Source organism: Micrasema longulum, unplaced genomic scaffold (genome assembly GCF_059751315.1).
Source record: "Micrasema longulum isolate JH-2025_06_02 unplaced genomic scaffold, ASM5975131v1 h1tg001373l, whole genome shotgun sequence".
In the NCBI taxonomy this organism is placed as follows: Eukaryota; Metazoa; Arthropoda; class Insecta; order Trichoptera; family Brachycentridae; genus Micrasema; species Micrasema longulum.
Genome location: NW_028278559.1, coordinates 35,686 through 62,589, shown reverse-complemented (window position 1 = coordinate 62,589; position 26,904 = coordinate 35,686). Strand labels below are relative to the sequence as shown.

General features: G+C 30.8%; 2 protein-coding genes across 4 annotated transcripts; one reads left to right on the top strand and one right to left on the bottom strand.

Annotated features, from left to right (window-relative positions):
- Positions 1-26: 26 nt before the first annotated feature.
- LOC148275621 (uncharacterized) lies at positions 27-10,522 on the top strand. Its single transcript, XM_088235435.1, has 10 exons — positions 27-418; positions 866-1,036; positions 4,450-4,656; positions 4,748-5,317; positions 6,268-6,364; positions 6,439-6,630; positions 6,791-6,968; positions 7,593-7,658; positions 9,237-9,381; positions 9,457-10,522. Exons 1-10 carry the CDS (start codon positions 284-286, stop codon positions 9,538-9,540), a joined length of 1,845 nt encoding a protein of 614 aa, XP_088091561.1. The 5' UTR covers positions 27-283; the 3' UTR covers positions 9,541-10,522.
- Positions 10,523-13,906: 3,384 nt separating this feature from the next.
- On the bottom strand, positions 13,907-26,686 carry LOC148275620 (zinc finger protein 711-like). 3 transcript variants are annotated; one of them, XM_088235443.1, is made up of 9 exons: positions 26,390-26,686; positions 24,014-24,168; positions 23,836-23,927; positions 19,169-19,310; positions 18,417-18,495; positions 16,149-16,240; positions 15,451-15,587; positions 14,485-14,644; positions 13,907-14,271 (listed from the first exon to the last, which is right to left on the bottom strand). In XM_088235443.1, the coding sequence occupies exons 1-9, from the start codon at positions 26,507-26,509 to the stop codon at positions 14,148-14,150; spliced, it is 1,101 nt and encodes a 366-aa protein (XP_088091569.1). In that variant the 5' UTR covers positions 26,510-26,686; the 3' UTR covers positions 13,907-14,147. The 3 variants fall into 3 exon arrangements, 2 of the variants coding, with proteins under 2 accessions (XP_088091569.1, XP_088091570.1); XR_015823974.1 differs by lacking the exon at positions 23,836-23,927 and having other exon boundaries at positions 26,390-26,660; XM_088235444.1 differs by lacking the exon at positions 15,451-15,587 and having other exon boundaries at positions 14,144-14,271.
- Positions 26,687-26,904: the final 218 nt, after the last annotated feature.

Sequence of the window (26,904 nt, the reverse complement as noted above, 5' to 3'; positions counted from 1 at the left end):
TTTGAATATATTTTGTGTGGATTTTAGATTCGAAAAATCGCAACATTACTTATAGATGTCAACAATAATCAACAGGATGCAGCGATTGTTTTTTTATTTGTAATATAAAATAATTGGTGGATTTTCGTTTCTGTTATTTGTGTTGAATTGTGAATAAATATGCCCAGTTGAATTAAATACGAATATTGTTTTTTCTGTTTAAACGAAATATTTTTTTGGCTAAAACTTTTTTTTTACGTCACTGAATTGGGTTATATATATTTTTTTATTGTGTACAAGCAATATGTCATACAATATAAATGATATTTGTAGAGTTTGCTTAGTGCCGAATACATCAAGAAGGTATTCGAATCTATTTTTTTCTTCAGGGCGCTCTGTTCAACTTTGGGCTAAAGTAATGGCATGTGCATGGGTCCAGGTATGTGAAGAAATGATTGATTAAAAAGCTATTATTTTATTTGTATTTACCAAGAAAATGGTGCCAGCTCAATTTATTTCTGCTTTTATGATATGTGTTAGCGCTTATACCCGAGTTTAAGGATTGTAGAACCAATAATTTACCGAGGCGATGTCTAAAATTTCGACAATAAGTAATACACCCCTCTGACAGATTAAAAAGCCCCGCATAATATGCAAGTGTTATTATTTATGCTTTCATAGTAAATATTTCGTTGCATACGCAGGGCAGACGGAATATACAACTTATTCAATATTATGCCATACAATTTGAATTACTGAATTGATTACTATTTACACACAAACACAGTCACATTTTTAAAAGGTGTACTAGTAATGGTTTAAAAAAATTGTATACCTATATATTTCTTTATAAATATGCTACATGTCTGAATCTTATTTATTGCAGGTATTCGAAGGCGATGGGCTGCCTTCACAGATATGTTACAAGTGCCATAATAAATTGGATATAGCATACCAATTCAAACAGCAGTGTGAAGCATCAGATGCACAGTTAAGGAAATATCTTACCAGGACTGTAACAAGTAAAGTTTCTCCGAATAATGTAGATCTTACCCAGGTAAATAATTAAATTAATTGTGCACTATTAAAAACAATACTGACTTTTAGAAGAAAAAAAAAACACTGTAAATTAACATTTTAACCTTATAAAACGGAACCTTCTCACTCTGATGGTACCTCACTTTTTCCTTGTTAAAGTGATTAACAAATTAGTTTTTCATATTATTTTTTTAAATTCGTATCTCAAATTATTCTAAACAATTTCGAAGTCTCGAATGAGCTCGAGGCTGAATTCAAATAAATGTTGAGTAACATAAAATATAAGACATCGACCCGAGACATGCTCAAAGAGAGTGCCCAACTAGCGTTACTTCAAGAAAAAATGAAAAATGAGCTGAGCTCTTTGAAAAACAATGGTCGAAACGGTGCAATATTTTTACATGGTTTCTATTATGAAACATTTTACTGCAGCAGAACCATTGGGTGATTAGGATTCCCACCTTGGCTGTGTTCAGCAAACGATTCCTTATCTTCATGCCATTGGGCACTTACGGTATGCCAAGTGCGCCCATTTATATCTGCATGATATGAGGGCTCTTCGTAGTATCCATCCCTTTTAGTTAAAAAACCCAGAAGAGATACTTTACAATATCTAGATCCTGACATCCGTGGGTATATACAATGACTAAGAAAAGTGATAAAGTCTTGCAGTATCTGAAGGTACAAATTGTCGCCTTTCCTGATAGCGCTTTTCAATGAAAATGGATGGAGAAAAACTAAGAAATGTGCCTGGTATGAAGTTTTTCCAGTTGAAGAGACAGCATTGAATCTTAAGGTAACTGTTAATGTGATTGACGGTGACTTTCTTTTGCATCATGTGAAATCGAGTGATGGCTCTACTTTTTCCTGTAAATGCAATCAGTATGTGTCTTAGATCAAAAACCATTATGGTAATAATTGCACTGTTGATTTTTATGGCTATAACGACACCACCAATACTACTAAATGAGCTAAAAAAAAAAGAAAAAGCACTAAAACATCAGTTAACATTAATTTTTAAGAAACCATGGGGGTGACAGTTCAGCGAGAACAATTTATTACAAACAAGAATAACAAAATAAAGTTAATCGGTATGCGGTATCAGAAAATGACAACCGTAGGCATTAAAACAGAAATAACTGATGAAGATGTTACACCAGCATTGTGCAATGTGATATTAACAAATCATTAAATAAAACTAACACTGCAGTTATAGGATGAAATATTGATTTTCTCGTCTTGTTGATTGCTTTAACTTTGCAAAAAAAAATTTTTTGTCATACCAGGGAGGGGGAAGTTCATACAAAAACATACTTATTCTTAGTGGTGGGGGTCAGTGTTATGCAAGCTCCTCACGTCACTGAGACCTATCCTTGGAGTTACAATTTTTTTTTTAATTTTTACAAAACATTATTTTTATACATGCTTTTAGTGGGTGTGACACCACCTCATCTTTTTTTAGAAAAGGTAAAGCATAGATTGTTAAACTTTTTGTGAAAAATAAAAGTTTTAGAGCTATTGTCGATGTATTTTACAATGCCTCATCAACGCCAGAGGAGGTGTCACGAGCCGGTGAGCAAATGTTCTTGGCACTTTATCAAGCTCATGAAGATGATTTGAACAGCCATAGATACTCCGCATTCTTATCGTCTGTTAACCAGAGGAAACCTGATCTCCCGTCACTTCCACCAACGAAAGGTTCTGCCCAGCAACACGCTTTTAGAGTATTTTTGCAAGTGCAGCAGTGGTTGAATAACCAACTGGTATCTGAAAAGTGGGGGTCGATACCAGGTAACGATGGAACACTGGAGCCCTTATCAACAAAGGACTGTGCCGCACCTGACTATCTTGAACACCATTTTTTGTGTGTGTGTGCGTCTTTTTGTGGAGGACGATGTCGATGTCGAAATGCCGGTATAAAACGCACTTTAGTCTGCAGCAACTGTCAGGGAACTTGTACAAATGGAATTCCGCCAAAAGACGTGGAACTCGAGCATTTTTGCCCGCAGAAGATGAATTTTGAACTTAAAATTATTCCGATTCTAAGAAAGGGTGCGATTATTTTTATAATATTTATATAAACCTACCATTTAATGTAAACAGTATTTTTTAGCCGGGTACTAGGATGAAAAATCTTCAATATTTTCATTTCATTCATATTATCACTCTTATAAAATACATGTGAATCTTTTTTATAAAGAATTTAAATTACTTAAATCTATTAATACAATATTTTTCGCTAGGACTGATAGTTTAGGAGATATTTGTAGAAAACCGTCAAAAGCAACCTATAACCCCTCTCCCTAAGGGACTTTTAGTATGTTATGCAGTAGAAACCAACAAACAATCGTGCCAAGTTTAAAAACTCCAGGCTTTTTTCATCGAAAGGTCTAATTTGCCTGTCTAATTAAGGTCTAATTTTGCCTAAAATGTGCAGGAGAGCGTTTTTTTCGACTTCACAAACAGCAGGTTCCAAAGTTTATAAACACCATGCTAATATATAATTGTTAAAATCGAAAAAATCCTATGAAGAATAATATTGAATAACTTAAAAAGTATTGCATTTTTGGTATTTAAGATTATACAGAAAGGAAGAGAATTTCACAGAGAATCAAATACTGTTAAAAAAAGCATTTATAAAAATTGATATTCAGGATAGTTCAGAATAGACGATATTGTGTCCAGTTTATATTTATGTCCATATTATATTGTATTTTTACAAGATAACCACATTAAACATGAAAGATCATAGAGTTATTTCTTTGAATAATAATTTTTTAATGGCCTGAAAACAATTTTCTAATTTGTTGTGAATTGGTTCAGCCGGATGAATCTCACCCACATGATAAAGGTTTCAGCTCTTTTACTTCAGAAAAGTCAAAAGACGGAAGAGTTGTGGAAGTGTGGATGTTTAAACATAGGCAGAATGGTGAATGTTACACGGTGTTTAAAGTGGCCACTTGAACCAGCCAATGACAGGTCGTAAGCCCTGTTAATGCCTAGAGTTCAATATCCTTGAAATGTTTTCCCTCTCTGTTGTAACGAATTTAGATCTAAATAACTCCCTAGGGAGGAAATCCAGCCTGTCTAAAAACATTTGGACATACTCAAAGCATTGTTGAAATGAAACGATCTGCATGAAAAGTTGAAATTTTATGTTTAAAAAAAAACATGTTAAATTACAGTTTAACAATGAGATACTTATAATTTTTTTAAAAATATACACCCATGTTCATACTGAAAATTGTAATTTACTTTATAAACAATTGAAAATAACTCTGTCAACATCCCACTGTAATTGGGGCTCTTTTATTAGGTAAAAAGGTATATCTTATGGAAACATTTTACTGTTTTTAGTGTGTACGAAAAATAGTGCTAATAAATAAAAATATACTTTTAAATTATTGTAAAGTAGTGCTTATTATTTTTCAGAATCAACCTGAATGTCTTGCAGAGTGCAAACCTTTGAATTTTAATATCACTAGTGAATGTTTGGATTTAGCTCAATCCGATCTTTCCTTATCAACATATCGCCTTATGAACCAAGACTTGACAATGCCTCAGCAAATTGATTTCCGGATAAGAGATAGTGACCTTGCAGCTATGAAGCAGGAACCAGGGTTGATAGGAAGCTGGAATGTATGAATTTATTTAAATGATATTCGATTACTATTCATTATTTAGAAATAAGTGTTGAATAATATATATTCATATAAACATTTTTTTTTAGCTTTTTAACCCGTTGCCTTTATCGAAGGGAGATTGTCAATTTAATTCTTATAAATGTGAGAGCTTTACAGATAGTGATATGATTCTGGATAGTTTACCTGCCAAATTATTTGAATCTGTATCTGACTCAATTCACAATGATTCCTCAGAAGCTGTAGATCCAATAGATAGCAAACTTGTTATATGGGACTTGCAACACAAGGAACCAACCTCTTTGGTTAATAAAAATGTTTTCGAAATAAGCAATGATAAAGAAATTTCTCAAAATAAAAGTAATGAAATTTTGAGAAATGTTTGCGATACTGAAGATTTATCGTTTTTGGCTGATGATAGGTCGATAAGCCCCTTAATGAAAAAAAATGACAACATTCCTTGCATCATGGCACATAATGATGCTCTTCCCAATACTAACCTACAGAACCATGATTACTTGAATAAATCCGATAAAGACATTTTTGATAAAAATTCACTGATTATCGAAGAAACTGTAATTGCATTAAAAGCAACTTTTCCTGAAGAAATGAAGCCTGTTACAAGTAAAAATCGAAATACAGCTAAAAAGGACACAGAGGTAACACAATTCTATTATTTTGTTTTTTATTTGGAATGAAATTATTTAAATAGGGAATCCTCTACAATTATTGGATTGTATAATAACAAAAATACAAATATGTTTCCTTCATTTCTAGTGTATGTAAATGTTATGTTCATTTCTAACTTGGTAATGTTTACTACTCTTTATTTAAAAAAAAAACACTGTAACTGCCATTTTTAAATAAAAATAATTGTAAAATTTACATTTGAAGCACATTGTGGTTATTCATTGTAATCAAAATAAAACAACTTTCTTTTTAAACCATTTTTTTTTACTGACCATTTTCGAAGCTACACAAGCTTCCTTTTTAAGGTATATATATAGTTGGATAATTTATATAGCGCCATTTTTGTGAAAATCACCTCAAGGGCGCTAGTAGTAGTTACTAGTATAAGTAATGTATACCTTAAGGTATACATTACTTATACTAGTAAATAAATAAGTTATAGCTTGTGTAGCTTCAAAACCGGTCGGTAAAAAAATAAATGGTTTTATTTAAATAAATTTCGAAAATTGTATTTTTTAATACTTTAAAAAGAATAAGGTTCGTTACTACGTATGAACAATTTTCGAAATTTCGATATTTTTACTTCTTTGACAGTTCTATTACTATTCTCAAATAATTATTTATTCAATCTAATTAAAGAAATTAGAAGTTGTTTTATAAATTCAGGGCCCTGATTACAATGGGAAATAAAACAGAGTTGTCTTTAATTATCTATAAAGTAAAATGGAAATTTCTGTATGAAAAATTGATGTATTATTTGTCAGTAACCTGTAATTAAACATTACATTTTATACGCAGAAACATCTATTTTACTTTATAGACAATTCAGGATAACTCTGCTGATTTCCCATTGCAATAGGGGCCCAGGCTGAATATTATAAAATGCTTTAAATCATAAAATTTACAATTTTTATTTCAGAATACTAAAACACGAAAGAAACAGAAAAGTTCTGCCGTAAAAAAAAAAAAATCAAACACAGGCAAGAACGAAGAACAGGAACAATGTGAATTGTGTGGTAAGTTTTTTTCAGTTAATACCTTATTTTAACAGTATTGATTTTAAACATATTAAAGACTTTCTGTGTTTTAGGGAAAGTATTTAAGTATCGAAGTTACATGATTCAACATTTACGAACGCATACAGGCGACAAACCCTTTGATTGTTCGTATTGTGATCAAAAATTTACTATGTATCATACACTTGTCACTCATTTAAGAAGACATTCTGGAGCTCGACCATATATATGTGCAATCTGTGGAAAGGGCTTTACACAATCAGCAGGTGATAAAAATAAATTTTAGTTTCTTAATTTTTTTTATCACTATTTGTTTCGGCTATAATTTACTTTACTATATATATTTGTTTAGCTGCAATAGGCTACAGTTATATATATTTTTATCTTGAAATGTCTTTATTATTATTGTTACAATATACATTTTAGGACTCAAGTCTCATATGCGAGCACATACGGGAGAGAAACCTTATGAATGTGAAATTTGTGTTAAAAAGTTTTCCCAAAAAAGTAATCTTCTTATCCACAAACAGATACATTCTGGGCGAAGGGAACACATTTGCACTGAATGTCATGTTGCATTTAAATTCTATAAACATCTACAAAGGTAAAACATGTTTTGATACTGGTAGTATTGATGTGGTACATATTGATAATTTATGGAAAACAATTGAAATTTCAATTGGCCAATGTATAAATATAGTTCTGAGTTATTAGCACTGCTTTTAAAAATGTTACCATTCCTATAAAAAAAAAAATTGAGGTAGAGATGGATCATTTGTTGGGTGACATGGTCTTTTTGCATAATAAAAAAAACATATCTACTGTTTGTTCTACTATCACATATATTATACAACTGCATTTAAAAAACATTTTTGAATTAACCACATGTCGGGTTGTTAAAAAATAAAAAAAATATTTGTTGTTAATTTGTAGTCTGATTGTAGACAGTTTTCAAGTATTGAAACTTCTTCTGTAAATGAATTGACCCAGGAATATGTTGGTTATTTAGTGATTTTACACAAGAACAAAATGAAAAATTAAAGTTGGTGCTTTGAGTATATTTCTTAATGTATTTTTACTCCATTACAAGTTAAATGGATTTATGTATATACTTTTGGCAGAATTTTAACAATAGTGTTTTTTTCATGTATTGTCATAAAAGTAAAGAATTTTGTATCCAATAATGTGCATTATTTTATAGTTATACCAAATCAAATACTTTTTTCAGCCATATGAAATTACACTCTGGACAAAAGGAGTTCAAATGTTCTGTATGTCAGAAGAGTTTTCATAGGTAAGTGTTTTTATTTGTAGTGTTCCTTATGCTTCAAAATCATCTTAAATGTTGCCTTCGCCACGGAGGCAACATTTAAGTACAAAATACAAAAATTGTAAAAGAATAAATATCAACAGCTTGATAATTTTATACAATAAGCTGGTCAATAATGCTGGTTTGAGTAGCATAAATTCCACTATGAAGTGTGTGAAATTTGAGAATAAAATTTCATACTACAAAAGACTTTATTAGATTTCGTAAAATCGAAATAAAGACTTTAAAGATCAGTAGTTTGTTAAAATGGCTGTCACAAACACACTGTGTATGCTATTGTTTCTAATATTACTTACATGATATTTTTCAACCTCGTCCACCTCCAAATATCTATACATTTCAGTGAAAACACAAGCCAAAATTTTAGCATTAATACAGTTAAACAAGTATAAAAAGTCAAATGTATTAGGTGTACAACTTTGCTTGCGCTGTTTTCCTATAAATGACTTTAGTGGTAAGTAGTAGTCGAAATAAATAGATCATACGTCACGCAATAAACTTGGGCATATGTCATGTAAAAGTTTATTAAAAAATACCCCAGCAGATATTTCCATTATCATTGAAACGTCGACACCGAGCACTGGCTGATTCCTTTTAAAATGAATAATCCCAAAAACGGCCACTTCAAACGCCACATGTCCTATGTTATACTTAATATGTCAACGCTATCCTATCAAAGAAAAATAGTCCTTTGGAAATAGTTAGGAAAAAACTACAAAATAGTAGTTTCCAAATAGAGAATCTTCAAATAATATTTGTAATCTGCACTCTTGTTTTAGTACTTAAATACCCCGACTGGGTTTCAATATGTAAAATATAGTGTAATTTTTTGTATGGAGAAATAAGCTGAGGTAATCGTCTAGTTTAATAGTTTACTGAGAATGGGCTGGGCACCGGACACACATTTTAGATAAATTTTTTTTAGGATGATATACACAGTGGGAGAAATTTATAATAAAAAACTTTTTTAAATAAATTAAAAATAAATTTAAAAAAATTTATTTTCCTATAAACATACTTACTATGAAGCATTATTATCGAAAGTCAAATATAATGGTAAGCTGTGCATAATCACTTATTTGGACGATTCACCCCTGGTCCTACCCCACCCACGGTATTTTCCAGACGTTGCTCACTCTGACTATCACTTGTTTCGATCTATGGCACACAGCCTGGCTGATCAGCACTTCCGGTCTTATGAAGAAGTAAAAAATTGAATCGATTCGTGGATTGCTTAAAAAGATGATCAGTTTTTTTAATGCGGGATTAGTACGCTGCCCGAAAGATGGGAGAAAGTAATGGCCAGCGATGGACAATACTTTGAATCATAAATATAAGCCCTCAAATTTCGGAAAAAACACAGTGGAAGCAAAGTTATACATATAAATGTTCATTTTCAATGTCAATAATGATATTTGTTTGGTGTTTCCTAAATGTAATTATATACTACTTCCACACAAAAAAAGTGTCCTGAGATTTTATTAATAAACAATATATATATATTTTTTTATTCATGTTTAAATTATTGTTTATTTATTTTAGAAAAAGTTACTTACGGGTTCACCTTTCTATTCATAGTGGCGAAAGACCTTATAAATGTGAAGAGTGTGGACATACTTTTACCAATTCCAGTAATTTAAAAGCACATTTGAGAATTCATTCTGGTATCAAACCATACAAGTGCAAAGTGAGTATATTTGATTACTTTTTATTTTGACTATAATTATGTTTGTTTTATTTATATAATACTTTGTTTGTTTAGGTATGTAAAAAAACATTCATCCAATCAAGTGGTCTCAACAGACACATGCAGCAACATTCCTCAGTTCCATCAGCGAATCAATAATTTCATTTATATAAATCTAGATAGATTCTAGCTAATCGGAGGATGCATATTTGAATCATTATTAATTTGCTGAGATATGTCTCCGTGTTCACAATTGATATTAATAACATAATATATGAGAGTAAAAACAAAATATATATTGCTAGATGTTAATGTATATAAACTTGTGTATGTATGAATGTGTGTAAAAGTGTGTTTTGTGTGTGTGCATGGGTAAGAAAACAGTAAAGAAGGGGAGGGGAAGGAAGAAATTTGGAAATAATTATGATATAATAGGTATACTTAGGGCCCGTTTTATAAATGTCTGTAAGTATGTTTGATACCATTTTTAATTTAATATTTAGAATACCGGCCGATTTTAGCATTTTTTAAACATTCGTAGGTTAAACATTATTTTGGCAGAATGAAAAAATTTTTTTTTACACTTTTGATGGTTGAAAAGGCTTTAGAATCCCAAATATTTTTTTTTTGTTGTTTTATTCAAAGTTTATTATGAATTGTGATAGTGCAGTTAAGATTTTAAAATATCCAAAAGCAGTTTTAACTGCATACTACTTGTGTTTTAGTTTGTGAGAAAAAATTAGATCATATGTATCCTAGAGGATCATTGCCAAGAAAAGGGATGTCATTAAATTTTTTAATTGATAATTACCTGATTTATAAGTTATCTTCAGTGTGGTTATTTGATTATTCCTTTCATTCTCCGCTTAATTCATTTGCAATATGTTTCTTATTACAATTCTTTTTTTACATCCAGTTGTTATTAGGCAAAGATTATACATAAAGCATAAGGTACCTATACAAACAACAAAACAAATATACCTAACGTCATTGACCTAACAGGAGTCTTCTATATTTTCATAATCCACATATTTAAAATATTGCTAATAGAAATCATCAAGTCTTTGTATTGTAATTAATGTATTTTCTACGATGTATTCTTATATTTATCGATTTATTAAAAATAAATTCATTTGTATAATCTTATTTTTTTTCTTTCCTTTGTCGTTTTTTATTTATATTCTATTAAATTTTTATGTGATGAATTTTCTTAAACATTCAATCAGACCTAAAGTTAATAGGTTGATGGATATAGCATAGTTTTAAATAAAGTTGTTTTTAAAAATAGCATTTATTACCTATTGACTAAAATTTTATGTTACATTTTTATACAACTTGTTGACAAAACATTAAAAAATGTATCAACGAGATTAAGGTTAATATTTAATCATATTATGTAATATATAGAGAAAAGATAGCACTGCGTACTACTTGCACTGAGATCTAAGAATTCAGAATTCTTATTATTATTTATTATTATTATTATATATATATATATATATACGGCCTAAGCCAATTACAACAGTTACATGAAGAAACATAAATGCAAGAAACTGAACAAAAAGAACATAAAACTATTTAGCAAAGACAAACAAGGGCAAAACAATAATAGTATACAATATATTAAAAAAAACGAAACATCAAAAACTTTGAGCTAAACCATGCCAATCCAACTTCATCCCACACTGTTTAGTCGCGAAGAGATCTACGAAAAGCCGGAAGATCTATCCCAAAAAATTCCAAGTTGTGTGATGAATTGACTAATCTACACATTCTGGACATTGGGGCATAAAAACCAAAGTTGCTCTTAGAAGATTTTATAAATAGCAGATTTTGACTTCTGGTGACACGGTTGGGAACATGAAAAGAAATTGATTGCAACAGAGATGGGACATCACTTAAAGCATTAAGTATTTTGAAAATGCATATGAAGGTCCATCTCAGTTCTACGTCTCTCCAATGAAGACAGATTAAGAGATTGCTCTATTTCAAAATAAGAATAATTACCCCTTTGTAATCCGAGCAACCATGCCACTTTTCTTAAAAATATCATACACAATTTGTTAAAAAAAAAACTAAATTATGAGTAGAATTTAAATTTCAATTAACATACTTAACAAAATTGGTTTATAAAACACACAACTGTTGGCTATCGTTACTTAACCGTTTGTACCACTTACGGAAGTTTGATCGATTGTTTATAAAACTGGCCCTTAAACAGTTATTAACAAGAAAGCAAAAAAGTATATAAATAAATTGATATTAGGCTTCCTACCTCAAACATGCAAATTATACAACATTAGTACTGTCCGGGAGCCTCACGGCAGGATTCCAGAACGCTTATTCACCATGCGACCCCCAAAACGTAGTAATCATTCCAACTTCAATGAGAACTTTATGCACATAAATGTTTATTATGAAAAATCTGCATACTCAATCCAAAAGCTTTTGTTTTGTTTTTATCTTGTTGTTTCTAGTCCATAGAAAAAAAAAAAAACTTCTATCAAATTTACCAAGAGATTTGATGATGGTTATTATTAGTGATTATAAATTGGATTATTGTTGGATGTTTTTTAAATGAATAATTAATTGATTTTTTTAGGCAGATAAGGATTAGTGTCCAATATAGTTTTATTAATATTATTTTACTAAAATCCTTAAATGTATTTCTAAGGTTTTCTCTTATTTGTATTTTTATAACATATGAAATTTTTAGAACACAAAATATAATATATTTTTCTTTTAAGCTGTATACAATATATACTAAATCGGCATTTATATAATGTAACGATTTACTAACAATATCACAAAATAGTTTTTCAGGTGACACTTTTTTATTAACTAAAATAAGCTTGCTCAATATCCAATCAAATGCACACCTAATGTAAAACGTGTTTGCTACCATACCAATACAAAAATTATAAAGCGAAATTATTATGAAACCGATTTTATTTTCTTTTTGCTTGGAACTCAAAAAAGTTATCCATAATTTTATTTTACCTACATTAAGTGTGCTGTTTTTGGATGGAATTCAAGGAAAAAAAATACAAAATATGAACTTGTAAAATTACTAGTAATGTAAACATATAAATAACATGTATTATATCAGTACAATACAGTCGAACTTGGTTATAACGATCATGGAAATAGCGAGTTCTCAGATGTAACAAAGAAACATTCACTGACATTTTAGTTTATGGTTTTCTCCATACATTTATTCTCTTTTATGACAAACTACATCTCGGAAATACCGAACAAAAATTGAAAAAAAACTTGAAAAATTGTCAACAGTTGAGCAAAAACTCTTTCATTGTTGAAAAATTTAATTTTTAAAATAAGAATCCGAGTAATAAAATCTAAACGGGCGGCTAACTTAGGACTGATGTTGCTGGGCATCGGGATCAAATGACATTTATGACACTATTTTAGTGTCTAAGTACCTAATTGATGTTTTCGCTGACAACATTGAAAAAATATCACACACATGGTTAAAATTGGGTGTAAAAAATTCCAAGCTTTGTGAATCTAGTAAGTACCGGCTCGGCACCACATTATAATTTAAAACTTCTTTTGTAGTTCATGAATGACATCCTTATTTCGGGGGTTTCAACAATGCTTATTAGGTTTTAAAAAATGTTTTATGGTCAGTGCATATTAAACAATACCGTGGGTGACATCAGATTAGTAAAAAAATTAACCCGTGTAGCGGGGTTATGTTTAATTGAATAATATTAAAACACCACTTGAGAAATCGTTATAAAAATTATTTTGTCAGGTTCAACCTTATACAACAAACAAACTATACACAAATGAAATATGATAAATATTAGGGTAGGCGCATTGTCTGACAAAAAAAGTATATTGTCTTTTATGAGGGTAGATCTCGGTACTACCGGGAAGTAAACAAAAGCTTCTTACTCGCTACAGTACGAGACCTATGACCGGGTAGGTAAATACTCGGTTCACCAAATAAGGTGGAGAGTGCTAGTAAAGTGTTTCGCACAGGGGAAGCGCTTTATCAGACCTCACAGCTCACTGGGAGATGAGAAGGCTTGGCTTTTCAGGTGTAATGTTCCTCGTTAGGAAAGCTGTTACTGTTGAATCGGCACAAGGCGCATTTTGCCTGTCGTTGGTCCAGCATCCATTAATATAGAGGCTAAGAGACGGTGTGGAAGACATAATTAGGGAAGGGTTGAGATGGTCATTGATTGGCTATGACTTAAAGTGAGACAGAGCTATAAGTAAGAAAGAGATATAACGAAACAAGCAAAAACTGGGGTGCAATAGATAGTCTGGTTACACCCTTGAATTATAAACATATCTACTATAAGAGGAAGTGTCTCTCAATTCATGAAAAGTGGCAATTATTTGTAGAATAGATGTGACGCGAAAAATCTTGAGGTATGTAAAAAATCTTCTTATCCACAGTGTAGATATTGTGGAAAAGTAAGAATGTTTATTTATCTGTATTTAAAATTTAAAAAATAGTATGTTTGTAAGCATTTATTATAATTTTTTTGAATAGTTTTTTTTAAAAAATTATCTGTATGAAATATACAGATGTATTTGTTTACTTAATGACAATATGTAATGGCGATCGGATAAAAAAAAACCCTCTCTGGTATAACGAGTAACATTTATAACGAGTAAATTCAGTTAGTCCCATCTTCCTCGTAATAACCAAGTTCGATTGTAATTGTAATGTAAAAATAATTTTATTTAAAGTCAAACTCTTATGTATTTCCACATAACGATCTAATAAATTATTATTTAATTTGATCTTTTTTTCTGATTTTACTATGTTGTTTTTTATGACGGTGCAAGGCGGCAGATTGGTTGAAACATGCTCCGCAAGTGTTGCAAGAAAATGGTTTTTCACCTGTGTGTATTCTGAAAAATAAAATGTATTAAATAAACACCACTAAAATTAGAAATAAAAGAATACTAGCTTGATTAAAATGAATCTATATTCAATATGAGTCGAGTCTTTGAGTTTTGGTTGCGTTATAGAACTTTGAATTAAATTTTCTTTTAATAAATATTTCAATATTATCATAAAAACAAATCAATAGATTTTAAAGCTAAAGTATCAATTTATATTACCTAAAATGACACCTGAGATTCGATGAACTTGAAAAATGTTTACCACATTCTGTGCACATAAAATTTTTCACACCATTGTGAACTGTCTTTATGTGGCTGTTTAGATAATTTGTTTTGTAAAATGCTTTACCGCATTCTTTACAAACATGGTTTTTAATTCCTGAAAAAAATCAGATTGAATCCCTTGTTTACTGATACAATGGAAATAAAATAAATGTATAATATATTAAAGGATGTTGACCATTGTCAATATTAATGTGGACATAAATTATGCTGGGGTGACTTGAACTGGCCCAATCAGATAAGAAGACACGAGAATGTTCTACTTTTGCTATTATATCAATAGTCTAGAATTTCACGGAGTGAAGCTGGTTTGTCACAATGCCAACAAGGAAATATAAAAGATTTTGCTAAGAATTAAACAAACAACAAACAAACAAACAAACCATCACTCCGTTTCTCCGTAAGGGTAGGCAGAGAGTATAGAACGCCTGATCACTCTATCTTTGCATACATATCTCGCTTCCTCTACATTCATACATCTTCTCATGCACGCGTGCTGATTATTCTGACTTTTAAGATGTCCATCTAAAAGTATTTGTTGGATTTGGTCATGCCATGTCTTTCTCGGTCTTCCTCTATTTCTGCATCCATAAACATTCGCATCGTAAATATTTTTAGCTGTTCTTTCGCTGTCCATTCGCTCTACATGTCCAAACCAACGCAGAGCGCCTTTCTTGATTTGGTCGAAATGCTTATCTCAGCCTTGCGTAATGTACGGATCTCAACATTTGTGCATCTATTGTACATAGTTTTACCACATATTTGCCTGAGAGATCACATTTTGACATCATTCAGCCTACTTCCATCCCCGTTTTTCCAAGTCCATACTTCCCTCCCATACATCGGGGTCGGTTGCTAAGAATTAAGTACCTAAAATTAAGTATTTTATTAAATGTAAAGTACCAGTGTGTGTACCAGAATGACATGAAAATTCTCTAGAAGTTTTGAAAGCTCGAGGACATTCTGGACATTGATAGTTTCTGGTTTGGTTATGTACATTGAAATGTGCTCGTAAATTGCTACAAGTTGTAAATTGTTTGCTGAAAATATTAAGCACCATTTAAAAAAAACAGTTTCAAAATACATGTTTCACAATTCACTGCCCCAGTTCTTGTATGTTCAATAGACCCTTTTTAAAAAAATGAGTTACGAATACCAATAGGTTCATTATCTTATTATGCATAGAACATTATTATGCATTATCTTATTATGCATAGTAGCTAAAGAAATGTTATTTTTTCCATTATTAAATGGTATTTTCAGCATTTTTTGAGTGCCAATCTCCACTCACTTATTTGACTTTAAAAACAAAAAAATGTATTTTGTACAATTTGCAAAATGGTCTATCAAACATACAAGAACTAGGGACGCAAATTATTATTCAAAGTCAACAATTTTACCAGATAAATAAGAATGCCATTTAAAGTAAAGTTCAAATTTTAAAAACTACATCCAACTTGATTTTCCGTTCATTTGAATGTCTCGGAACATTTAAATAATCAAAATAGCATGAATACTCTTGATTTCACAATATATAATAAAGTGCAAGTTGCCAAGTGATATTTTTTTTACCCAGGAAATATAAATAATAAAATATGTACCTGCATATTTCACATTGAAAAGGTTTTTCTCCAGTATGAGTTCTCAAGTGGGTAATTAAATTAATTTTCACAGAAAACATTTTTTGGCAAATCTGAAACAAACGATACAGGTCGTTATTGTTTCAATATGAACAAAAGAAATCTTAATAAAATACTGTTTTCAGATATTTATTTTATTTTATTTTATTTAGGAAATATACAGTACAATTTTCGTAATTTTAAAGCATACAAAATTAAACTTAATTCTAATGGACCAGTGAAATTTCCATAAATTATAATACTTGCTAGGGTAATTAAAATAAATAACAACAGAAAACATTTTCAAAAGAAAAAACAAATATTTTAAGGGATTAAAAAAAAGAACAGATAAACCAATAATAAAAGTGAATCGGGTTGTGGTCCCGTGGCTAGTGTCTCGGACTCACGGCTCAAAGATCCGTGGTTCGAATCCTACTTTACCCCAACTTGATTCCCATTTTCTAATAGTGAGTTATTTACAACTCGTTATTTAAACTCATTGAAAATGGTCCTTAAATGTTTGGGTAAATCATAAGAATGCAAATATTTCTTTTAAAAAAATTTAAAAAAAGAAATTAAAAGAAAGAGACAAGAAATTAAAGTTAGTTAGTTAATTAAAGTTAGTTGAAAAAAATAATTTAGGAATCAATATAAATTATTGCTAATGAAATAATAAAAGAGTCAAAATATCAATTTTTATAGCGGTCTCTTTGTCTTTAGAAAATAAATATGCTATGTATAAGAAATGCAATTGGATAGTCAAAATTTATAACGCTTGCTTTCGCAGAGTACCTATTATAGCTTTGACAATGATTGAATTTTGATAAGAGGTTGTAAAGCCACCAAGAAATATGATACTTTAATGGATGTTTTTGGAAACATAATTCAGATATGGATTGTGAACCAATTTCTAGTAAATTTATATTTTAAATATTTTCGTACATGATATTAGTATTTTTTTTGCACCACTACAGCATGAAAGGCCTAATTTAAGTTGGGATTGAGTAGTGAAAATAGTTAAATAATGACAAAAACTTTATAGAAAAATATAAAATAGATAGTGAGAATAATGATGTATTTGCAAAAGAAATCACATCTACTTTTACTTGTTAGAATTATGGTGCATAGGGCATAGGGCATAGATAATACATATTTATTAGGTTGGGTAGAAAACAGTGCTTTTTCAATTATTGAATTCAAACGGGGCTTAAAACTTGCGTATTGGCATGCTTATTAACAAAAAAATAATTTTAAAAACCCGTATTGCATAAATTGTAGCGTAAAGGGCCTGAAGTTTGATAATCGAATCGGGTTGTGGTCCCGTGGCTAGTGTCGTGGACTCATGGATCAAAGATCTGAGGATCGCACCCCACTCTCCACAACTTAATTTCCATTTTCTAATAGTGAGTTATTAACAACTCGTTTAAAATGGACACCAAAATTGAAATATTTGGGTAAATCATAAGAATGCAAAGATTTCTTATTTTTTAAAAATAAAGTAATAATATTTAAAAACATTGAATTATTTTTTTTTGCTAAAAACATAAAGGTAACTTTTTTTACCTTTAATAACATTTAAGTTCCCTAATAGAAAAAAACATATTAAAAGATATCTTGGGTATACGAAAAGGCATTTTAAAATTTCATTTTAGTGAAAAATTAGGGTTTTCTACATTATGCAGATTTTTGCCCATTCATTTTTCTTTAAATTAAATCGCTGGAATTTGAGTTTCATCCACACCCTACCCAACTAACCAACTAATAAGGGTGTATTAAATATATTATTTAGGTCAAGACGTTGTCTTAAATCAGATTTTAAGTGGATTTCGGCATTATTGATTGTTCTAATAAAGCCATACCATTTTTTGTACGGTTACTTTATTTGCAGACTCTGTGACAAGTTTAAATAATCTTTCGACAGGTTGAATATGGCTAAGTGTTTTGCCTTAACTAGTTGGTCATTAATTTATAAAAAATAAAGTGGTGCATATAATAAAAACAAATTATTTTATTGTAATATATTGAATACTCATGTTCCACAAAGTTAGTGCTTCAAACATTAAAATAAATATTATAAATAAATATATTTATAAAATATACATTGCTTCATTAATCTCCTGAACAATAAAAACAAGTCAACTAACAGATATTACCAGCGCAGTGACGCTATATTCCATTTATAATATTATACTTATACATATGTATATATCACACTAAAAATTAATATTGAAGTAATAATTGTTTTCCTACCGTACATTCATAAGATTTCTGGTCTTTATGAACAGATACATTTTTACTGTTCTTGTTAGCGGTGTCATTTTTACTTTTTCTGAAACAAAAAGACAAAGCTGAGCTTCTGGGACTAGAGAAACATTATGGTTAAAAATTATCAGAAATGTATGTTTTAAAATAAAATAAAAATGAATTTTAAAAATCATAATGAAAAATTATCGGCAACACTAAGACAAGTAATATAAAAATACGCATTAAAGTGGTATGCTCAAAAATAGATAGTAAATAGTTCCATTTAATAAAATAAATATAACGAATAACCACAAAGTGCTTCAAAAATTAATTTTATAGTTCCTTATAACTTATATGTAGAACATATTACAACAGAGATGAAGAACATTTAAGAAAAGGTAATATAGAAGTCTAGGCATCTACAGGGCTTATGACCTGTCAATGGCTGGTTTAAGTGGCCACTTTACACACTGTGTAACATTCACCATTCTGCCTATATTTGAACATCCATATTCCTTCAATTCTTTCATCTGTTGATGTTTGTGAAGTTAAAGAGCTGAAACTTTTATTTATGCAGGTGAGATTCATCTAATTATAATTTATAATTTAATATTTCATATATGTATAATTTATATATAATTTATAATATAATATAATTTATAATTTAATTATAATTTAAATAATTAATAATCCAGTCCTTGTCTACAAAAATTTGGACAAACTCAAAATATTGTTTATATGAAAAAGTAGAAACGTACCTTTTAAAATTAGTATTTTGCATTATGCTGCAAATTTTGGTTTTGTGTACATTCTGTTTATGTTCTGAATCTATTTTTATATCGGATACCCTAATTGCAGCTATTTTTGTTATATTTATTTGTTCGGTAGAGGGTTTCATCTCTAAAATAAGGATTAAATAATTTAATAAAGTATAGATTCATATTTTACAGGGCTGAAATTTAAATTTAGAGTTTATAACAGGTCATTTGAAAGTACAAAAAAGGGTGCTACTCAGAAATCAATTAGAAATAATAAATTAAAATAAATATTAACCCTTTGACTACTAAGTTTTTCAAGAATCTAATCAGAAATGCTAATATTTAAATATTGAAAAAATATTTTATCTAATACATTGTTTTCCAAATCCACTACTGTTTTAAAAATTAATAACACTTCCAAGAAAAATCTTCCGTTTTATATATTGCTAGTTCATGTCCAATGAAGTGAGCAAGATAGACAACGCTTGCTGAAAAACCCATCATGCATCACATTGTTGTACAGCAGTTGTAAACCTTTTCTTATTTAGAAATAAAAACAAACCTTTCAAAATATGGTTTCGCATAGCGAGGTGCACTCTTTTAATCGTTATTATTGAAATGACATAATTATATTTGTTTTTCTGTTGATTGCGGGGCAAAGTGCCTTGTTATGTATTAACAAACCTACCATTTCCATTCCATCAATGCATGCTAAACGAAAATGAAGTAAAATATATCTTGAAGTTGGTTGCAACAAAGAAGGAAAACATTTTTACAAAAGAAATATGGAAGTCTAGGCGTTTACAGGGCTTGTGACCTATTTAACAGATACTTTAAGAAGGATATGTCGAAAATCAGAATAATTGGCATGCATATATGAGAAGATGTATGAATGTGGAGGAAGTGAGGTCTTTATGCCGAGACAGATTGATATGGCTTTTATCTTCTCTGCCTACTTCCACGGGGAATCGGAGTGATAATTTGTTTGTTTTTGTTTTGTTTGTAGAATAATTATTCCCTACTTAATAAGCAGCTAGCACATGTTTATTTTCTGTTGCTGTACTCATAATAATAAATTAACTAATTATTTAAAAAAAAAATACTTTTCAAATGTTCTAAGTCCTAATTGACAATCATTAGCTTCCATCGTAAATTATTTATATGTATAATGCTCTTTGCTTATTTGTTTATATTCTGACGGGGTTTCCCATTGAAATACGGACCTTTTTCGATAAGAGTTATTATATTACAGTCGAACTTGGTTATTACGAGGAAGACGGGACCGACTGAATTTGCTCATTATAAGCATTACTCGTTATACCAGAGAAAGGTTTTTAAAATCCAATCGCCATCGCATATTGTCACTATTGAAAATTATAATAAATGCTTACAAACATACCAGTTTCTAAATTTTAAATTCGGATAAATAAACATTCATATTTTTTCACAATGTAATAAGGATAGAGAAATATTTTCACACTTCAACATATTTCGTGCCACACAAATACTTGCCACTTTTTCGCAAATTGAAACACTTCTGCTTGTTTGTAGTCATGTTTACAATTCAAGGGTTAGGTATTAACTTATCTGAAATCACCCACTTGTAATGTTAATTACGCATTGACCATAGAACATTAAATAAAAACATTGTAAAAATCGCTGTAACAAGGATGTCATTCATAAACTACAAAAGAAGTTGTAAATTATAATGACGTGCCGAGCCTGTGCTTACTAAGTTCACAAAGCTTGGATTTTTTACACGCAATTTCAACCATATGTGTGATACTTTGTCAATACTGTCGGTGAAAACATAAATTAGGTACTTAGACACTTACATTGTATCATAAACGTAAACCTATCCCGACGCCCAGCGGCATCATCGGTAATAAGTTAACCAAGTTCGACTGTATTTTAAATGTAATTTACTAAATTAATATTTTTAACTAAAATACATAAGCATTTTTATAATTACTGGATCGGGTTCAATAGAGGGCGGGGATTTAATACGGGGATTTTAATTTAATAAATGCTATTTTACAAGATTTCATACAGGCGTTTAATAAAATAATTAAAACCACATAAATCACATTGATGAGGTATTTTAGCTATCTTTAAAAAATATATAAAGGTACTATAGTTTACATTTTAAAACACCTACTTCCATCCATAATAATTTCGCAGTCTAGGAAAAATTACTTTTTTATCTTACGCAAGAACGAGTCTATATTTTCGTTTATCCTTTTTTACGGTAAATTGTGCTGATCTAATATTTCAGAAATAATACACTTTTTTCATTTACATATCTGTACCTTAGAAGATAAAACACGGGGGTCCACTTTTTGCTGTTTTGAAGTTAATAATGCAGAAATTATCGCAATAAGCTATGTTATACGTAAATAAAGCACCTAAGTCCACTTTCACCATAAAAATGTTTTTTTATGTTGAAATAAAAATCTGAAGTCCACTTTGTTTTAATTAAAAAAATATCAGTAGTCCTAGATATGGTACTATTATCATAAAAATAAAAATTATTTTTCATTAAAGTTATTTATAGATTAAAATTATCTCATTTGGCTCAAAAGTTATGTTTTGGAAATTGAATTTGCAAAATCACAAAATCTTGTTTCCTGAACATTTCATTCAATGTGACTTCGGTGGTTTATCCTTTAAGGTACAGATATAATTAAAACCCTAATTAAATCAAACCGAGGCCTCATTCATAATAGCATACGCGCAAACCACTATAATACAAATTGGATTTACATTAATAGTTTTAATTCCTTAAAAATAAAACCAATTTTCGTAAAACCGGTAACTAGTGTACGAAACTAACTAATAGCTGTCATATAGTTGATTTTATTTTTTGAAAATCTTTTTTACCACTAACTGGCGAGTGCAACAAGCAGTTCCCAAATTTATTTACCTTTTAGGAGATTATGGCGTCAGCAAAAATCTTGTTAGAATTTTATGACCCGGATTAAGAACAACGATATATCTTTGTTTAGTAGTCTAAGGGTTAAAATGAAACTGTTGGTTGGTTTGGTGTATTAATTATTAGCAATGGTACTGTTGTTATTATTCATACTAAAGACATATTTTCAAATGTTGCTCTAGATTTTACTAAAGAAACTTTGTAATAACAATCATCTAGCAATTTTTTATTTTGCTACAGTTTTTTACAATATATACACCAGGACGTGTACATCGGCTGGATAAGGGGACACTGCGGAATCCTTTGAAACGAAAAGGCTGACAAAAAGGCTCGGGAGGCTACGCTCAAGAAGACAGCCCCCAATTTCCCGCTCAGCTTTGCCAAAAGGAAAATAAGAAGCAGGACCCTTCAACTCTGGAACGATCGTTATTTGAGTGAACCTACCGGAAGTATTACTAAAATGTTTTTCCCTACAATTTTCCATGCCTATGATTTCAGGAGAATGCAGAAAGCTGGCTACGAGCTCACCTAGATTCTCACGGGTCATGGTGGGTTTATAAGCTACCTGCATCGCTTCAAGCTCTCCGAGATCGACAGCTGCCCATGCGACGATGAAACTCTTCAAGATATCTCTCATCTGTTGATGCATTACCCCTTTTTCAGCTTTCAAAGACAACAGCTGGAGGTGCGATGCAGAAGCCTGAGTGAAGATCTTTGCGACATCCCATCAGTGATAGGTAATAAAGAACTCACACGAGAGGTAGTATTATAGATGATCAATATAGTGCAGGCAATTGGTAAAATAAACCAATGTAGGGAACAAAATGCCGAACACTCTTCTAGTGGAACGGAAGAACGGAACAGCTTTTCCTGAAGAGTTTTAAGTGGTTTCCTCTCCACATAAGCAAATGCCGAGAAGTACCTGATTGGCCCGCATTAGAATATCCTTCTTGATCCCAACAGTTTAGCTAAAATAAAGTAATATAATAGCAGAAAAGTTCTCTTTTTGAAATATAAACCTTGTATATTATAAGCAAGGTAAAAAATAATGCAACTCTCATATAAAAAATATAGACATATACACAACTGCTTTCATATTCATGTCCTGACTTGCTAAAAATGGTTAAAAGTCGTGTTATGTAACAAACAAACCATCACACCGTTTCCACATAGGTAGAGAGGATAGAACCCCATTTCACTTTGCATGCAGACCTCACTTCTTCTACATCTTCTCATGCATGTGCACCGATTATTCAAATTTTTTATAAATCTATTATCAAATATTTGTTGGATTTTGTTATGCCATATCTTCCTCAGTCTTTCTCATTTTCTGCATCCATCAATATTTGCATCGTAAATATTTTCAGCGCTGTCGTGTCACCACTCGCTCTACATGTCCAAACCAATGCAGAACTCTTTTATTGATTTTGTCGACAATGCTTATCTCAGCCTTGCATAATACACATATCTGGACATTTGTGCACCCTGTTACCACATATTTTGCCCGAGAAATCGCATTTTAACAGCATTCAGTCTACTTTTATCCTTGTTTTTCCAATTCCACACTTCACTACCATAAGGGTCAGCACCAGGACTCCATTGTGAATGGCTAATTTTATAGATAAGTTAAAAAGTAAAATAATTAACAAGATGCGTTAATCAACAATAATTGAACTCGATTGATTAGCATTTATAATTAATCGTCTAAGAAGTTATCCTACATAGGTATACCTACCTCGCTTTTCTTCATTTTCAATTTTGACTTCAACTGTTTCAAGAATATCATCCCCCATAAGATTGTCATGGAAAGACCTTTCTGTGTTAGATCTTTAACAAAAATAGTATTGTAAAACTGTATGCAAGATGGCATTATGAACAGGTAACAAAATAAGGAAAATTCAATGTTAACTTACTTTATTTCTTTCCATTTTAGTGATGTATTGTTATCCAGTAATTTTCTAAATTGGTGGTCGGTGTTTTCACATTGGCGTTTAAATTGAAATGCAATAACAAGGCGGTCCATACAAGCCAAGCATATTTCAGATGGTAAACAGTCATTTTTTGCTATCTGAAAATATGAATGTTTATTGATATTTGTTATACCGATGGCAGCTAGGTGTACAACTTTGCTTCCACCGTTTTCCTGTAGATGGCTTTAGCGGTAAGTAGTGGTCAAAATGAATAGATCGTGCAATAAACTTGGGCATCTGTCAACATAACCTCAAAGAAACGTTAGTCGATTTATGTCTGCATCATAAAATTATTCTCGATTGAAAATGTCAGTTTACGAGCCAAATTCTCATCATTTGCGGGAGGTTTGAATTTTCTGTTTGAATATGAAGAAATCTGCGGCTTAGGCTCACAAAATTCTCTAAAATACTTATGGTGAGTACGCTATTAATGAAAGAATGTGTCGTGAGTGGTTTCAACGATTCAAGACTGGTGATTTTCACGTTGAAGATAGTTATAGCAGAGAAAAAGAGAAGATGTTCGAAGATGCAGAATTGAAGACTCGTATCAAAGTCATGAAGAATTGGCATAATCATTGGGAGTGACTCAACAAGCAATTTCAAAAAGCCCCAAAACCATGGGAATGATTCAGAAGAAAGGAAATTGCGTGCTGTACGCGTTAAAAGCGAGAGATGTTGAGAGATAAACTGATTTTGCAGCATGACAATGCTCGACCCCATGTTGCAAAAGTTGTCAAGACTTAGTAACGTTGAAATGGGAAGTCCAACCCCACCCGCGATATTTTCCAGCGTTGCTCACTCTGACTATCACTTGTTTCGATCAATGGCACATGGTCTGTCTGACTAGCACTTCCGGTCTTATTAAGAAGTAAAAAATACGATTGATTTATGGATCGCTTCATCACTTTGTGGGATTAGTACCCTACCCGAAAGATGGGAGAAAGTAGTGGCCAGTGATGGACAATACTTAAAATCATAAATATATAACCAGTTTTTTACAATAAGGTCTTGAATTTCGGAAAAAAAACGGCAGAAGCAACACCTAATAATAAACTACCATGAATATTGAAAACAAACTTTTCAGGACAGCCATATGGTTCACATTAAGTTTACAAGTATAAATACCTAAATTAAACAAACATTTTAAAAATTATGACCAAAGGTAAATTAATAAAAGTTGATGTATTTTGAATTGTACTTTTTTTGCACAACAGATGAAAAGGTCCAATTACAGTGGTGAATTAAATCACAGAACACGCCAGGCTTGAGAAAAATTACATTTGAATTTTTGTAGCCTCACCGGGTATTGAATCCAGAACCCTCAGTGGGTAAAGCGAGTATCTCAGTTCTCAGGGAAAGCCTGTTTTTAGCATAGGTGTCATCAAGACATTATTGTCGAGTGTAAATGTTTTTTAATTAATTGTTATTTTGGTTGCTTCGAAGAAATAGAGTATTTTCACAAGTAGGGAATAACGTTGAAAATATAATATATATTTAGAGCAGGTTTTTACCATTCCAATGTTACGACTATCAATGCATTAAAAACAAGCTTTCATTTATAATTCTCGGGTTTAACAATGAGCACATACAAAACGGTTTACAGTTGGAATCAAGTCATTTTGATATTTAGTATTGCGACCGCCGACTGCGCTTCTAATAACCATTGTGTGCAAGTTTTGCACCTAAACGTCATATGCGCCGTTTGTCACACAGGGCGCGAAATGTCTCGTTTTTGGGTAATTCAAAATATGTGTATTTTAAACCTTTGTAGAAAATCTATCCGATGTAACATGAAAAAATTTTGATCCTCGTTACCATCGTAATTTTTCGCTTATTTAAAAATGCAAAAAAGACCCTATTGCTATTTGGTCAAGTACTAATGATATAAATATATATTGTATAAAGGCTTCATTTTAATAGAATATAAATATGCAAAAAATAACGTATTCCGGGGTAAAATTAATCAATGTTGGATAGAAACCAACGTGAAGTCAATTAAAATAAACGGTCTTAGTAACAAAATTACTATTTTCTTGTAATCAATCTATGACTAGTGTCATTTTTCATTATAGAACTTTTAATACCGTTTTCTCGGTTAAGCGCTATATTTAACAATCTAACATATTATCATAGTCAGTCAGTAAAAAACAGAAACTCACTGTATAACATTAGTAGAGGAATATTAATTTCTAAATAAGTAACTATTTTTTAGAAGGTTTGAACTGGCAGTTTTATTACTTCACGCACATGATTACTTATGTGTTAGTTAATTTACACATATAATTAAGTACTTATAATAAATTTCAAATGTAACGATACCTTTACTGATGTACAATACATAATCATTAAAGATGCAGGTAGAATATTATCGACAAAAAGAGAGGTTAATTTGCCGCCTTCCATACAAACTCTACATATTTTTCCGAATCGGCAATCCATATCGAAGGTGAATAAAGCAAATGATGTGTAAGGATGTAAGTTTTATTAAAAATGTTTCATTTTTACAGTTAATTCAGCAATTACAGTATCAAAATTAATTGTAAATACGAAATGCCAATATAAACAACGAAAGTCGACATCTGTCAAAACTAAGATGTCAACAGCGTTGCCAAAGCTAATTTTCCGAATTCCCCAAAAATCTAGATCAAATTACCCAAATGGGGAGAAAACAATGTCCCGATTCCCCACAAATTTCCCATATAATTATCTCAAGAAAGAAAAACAGTTTTGATAAAATATGTTTATAATAACATGATATAAAAACTGGTTAGAATCGTGAGTGTAGCGAGGGTACACCATCGGTAACTTTGCCATTTATGCACATGTGATTTTAC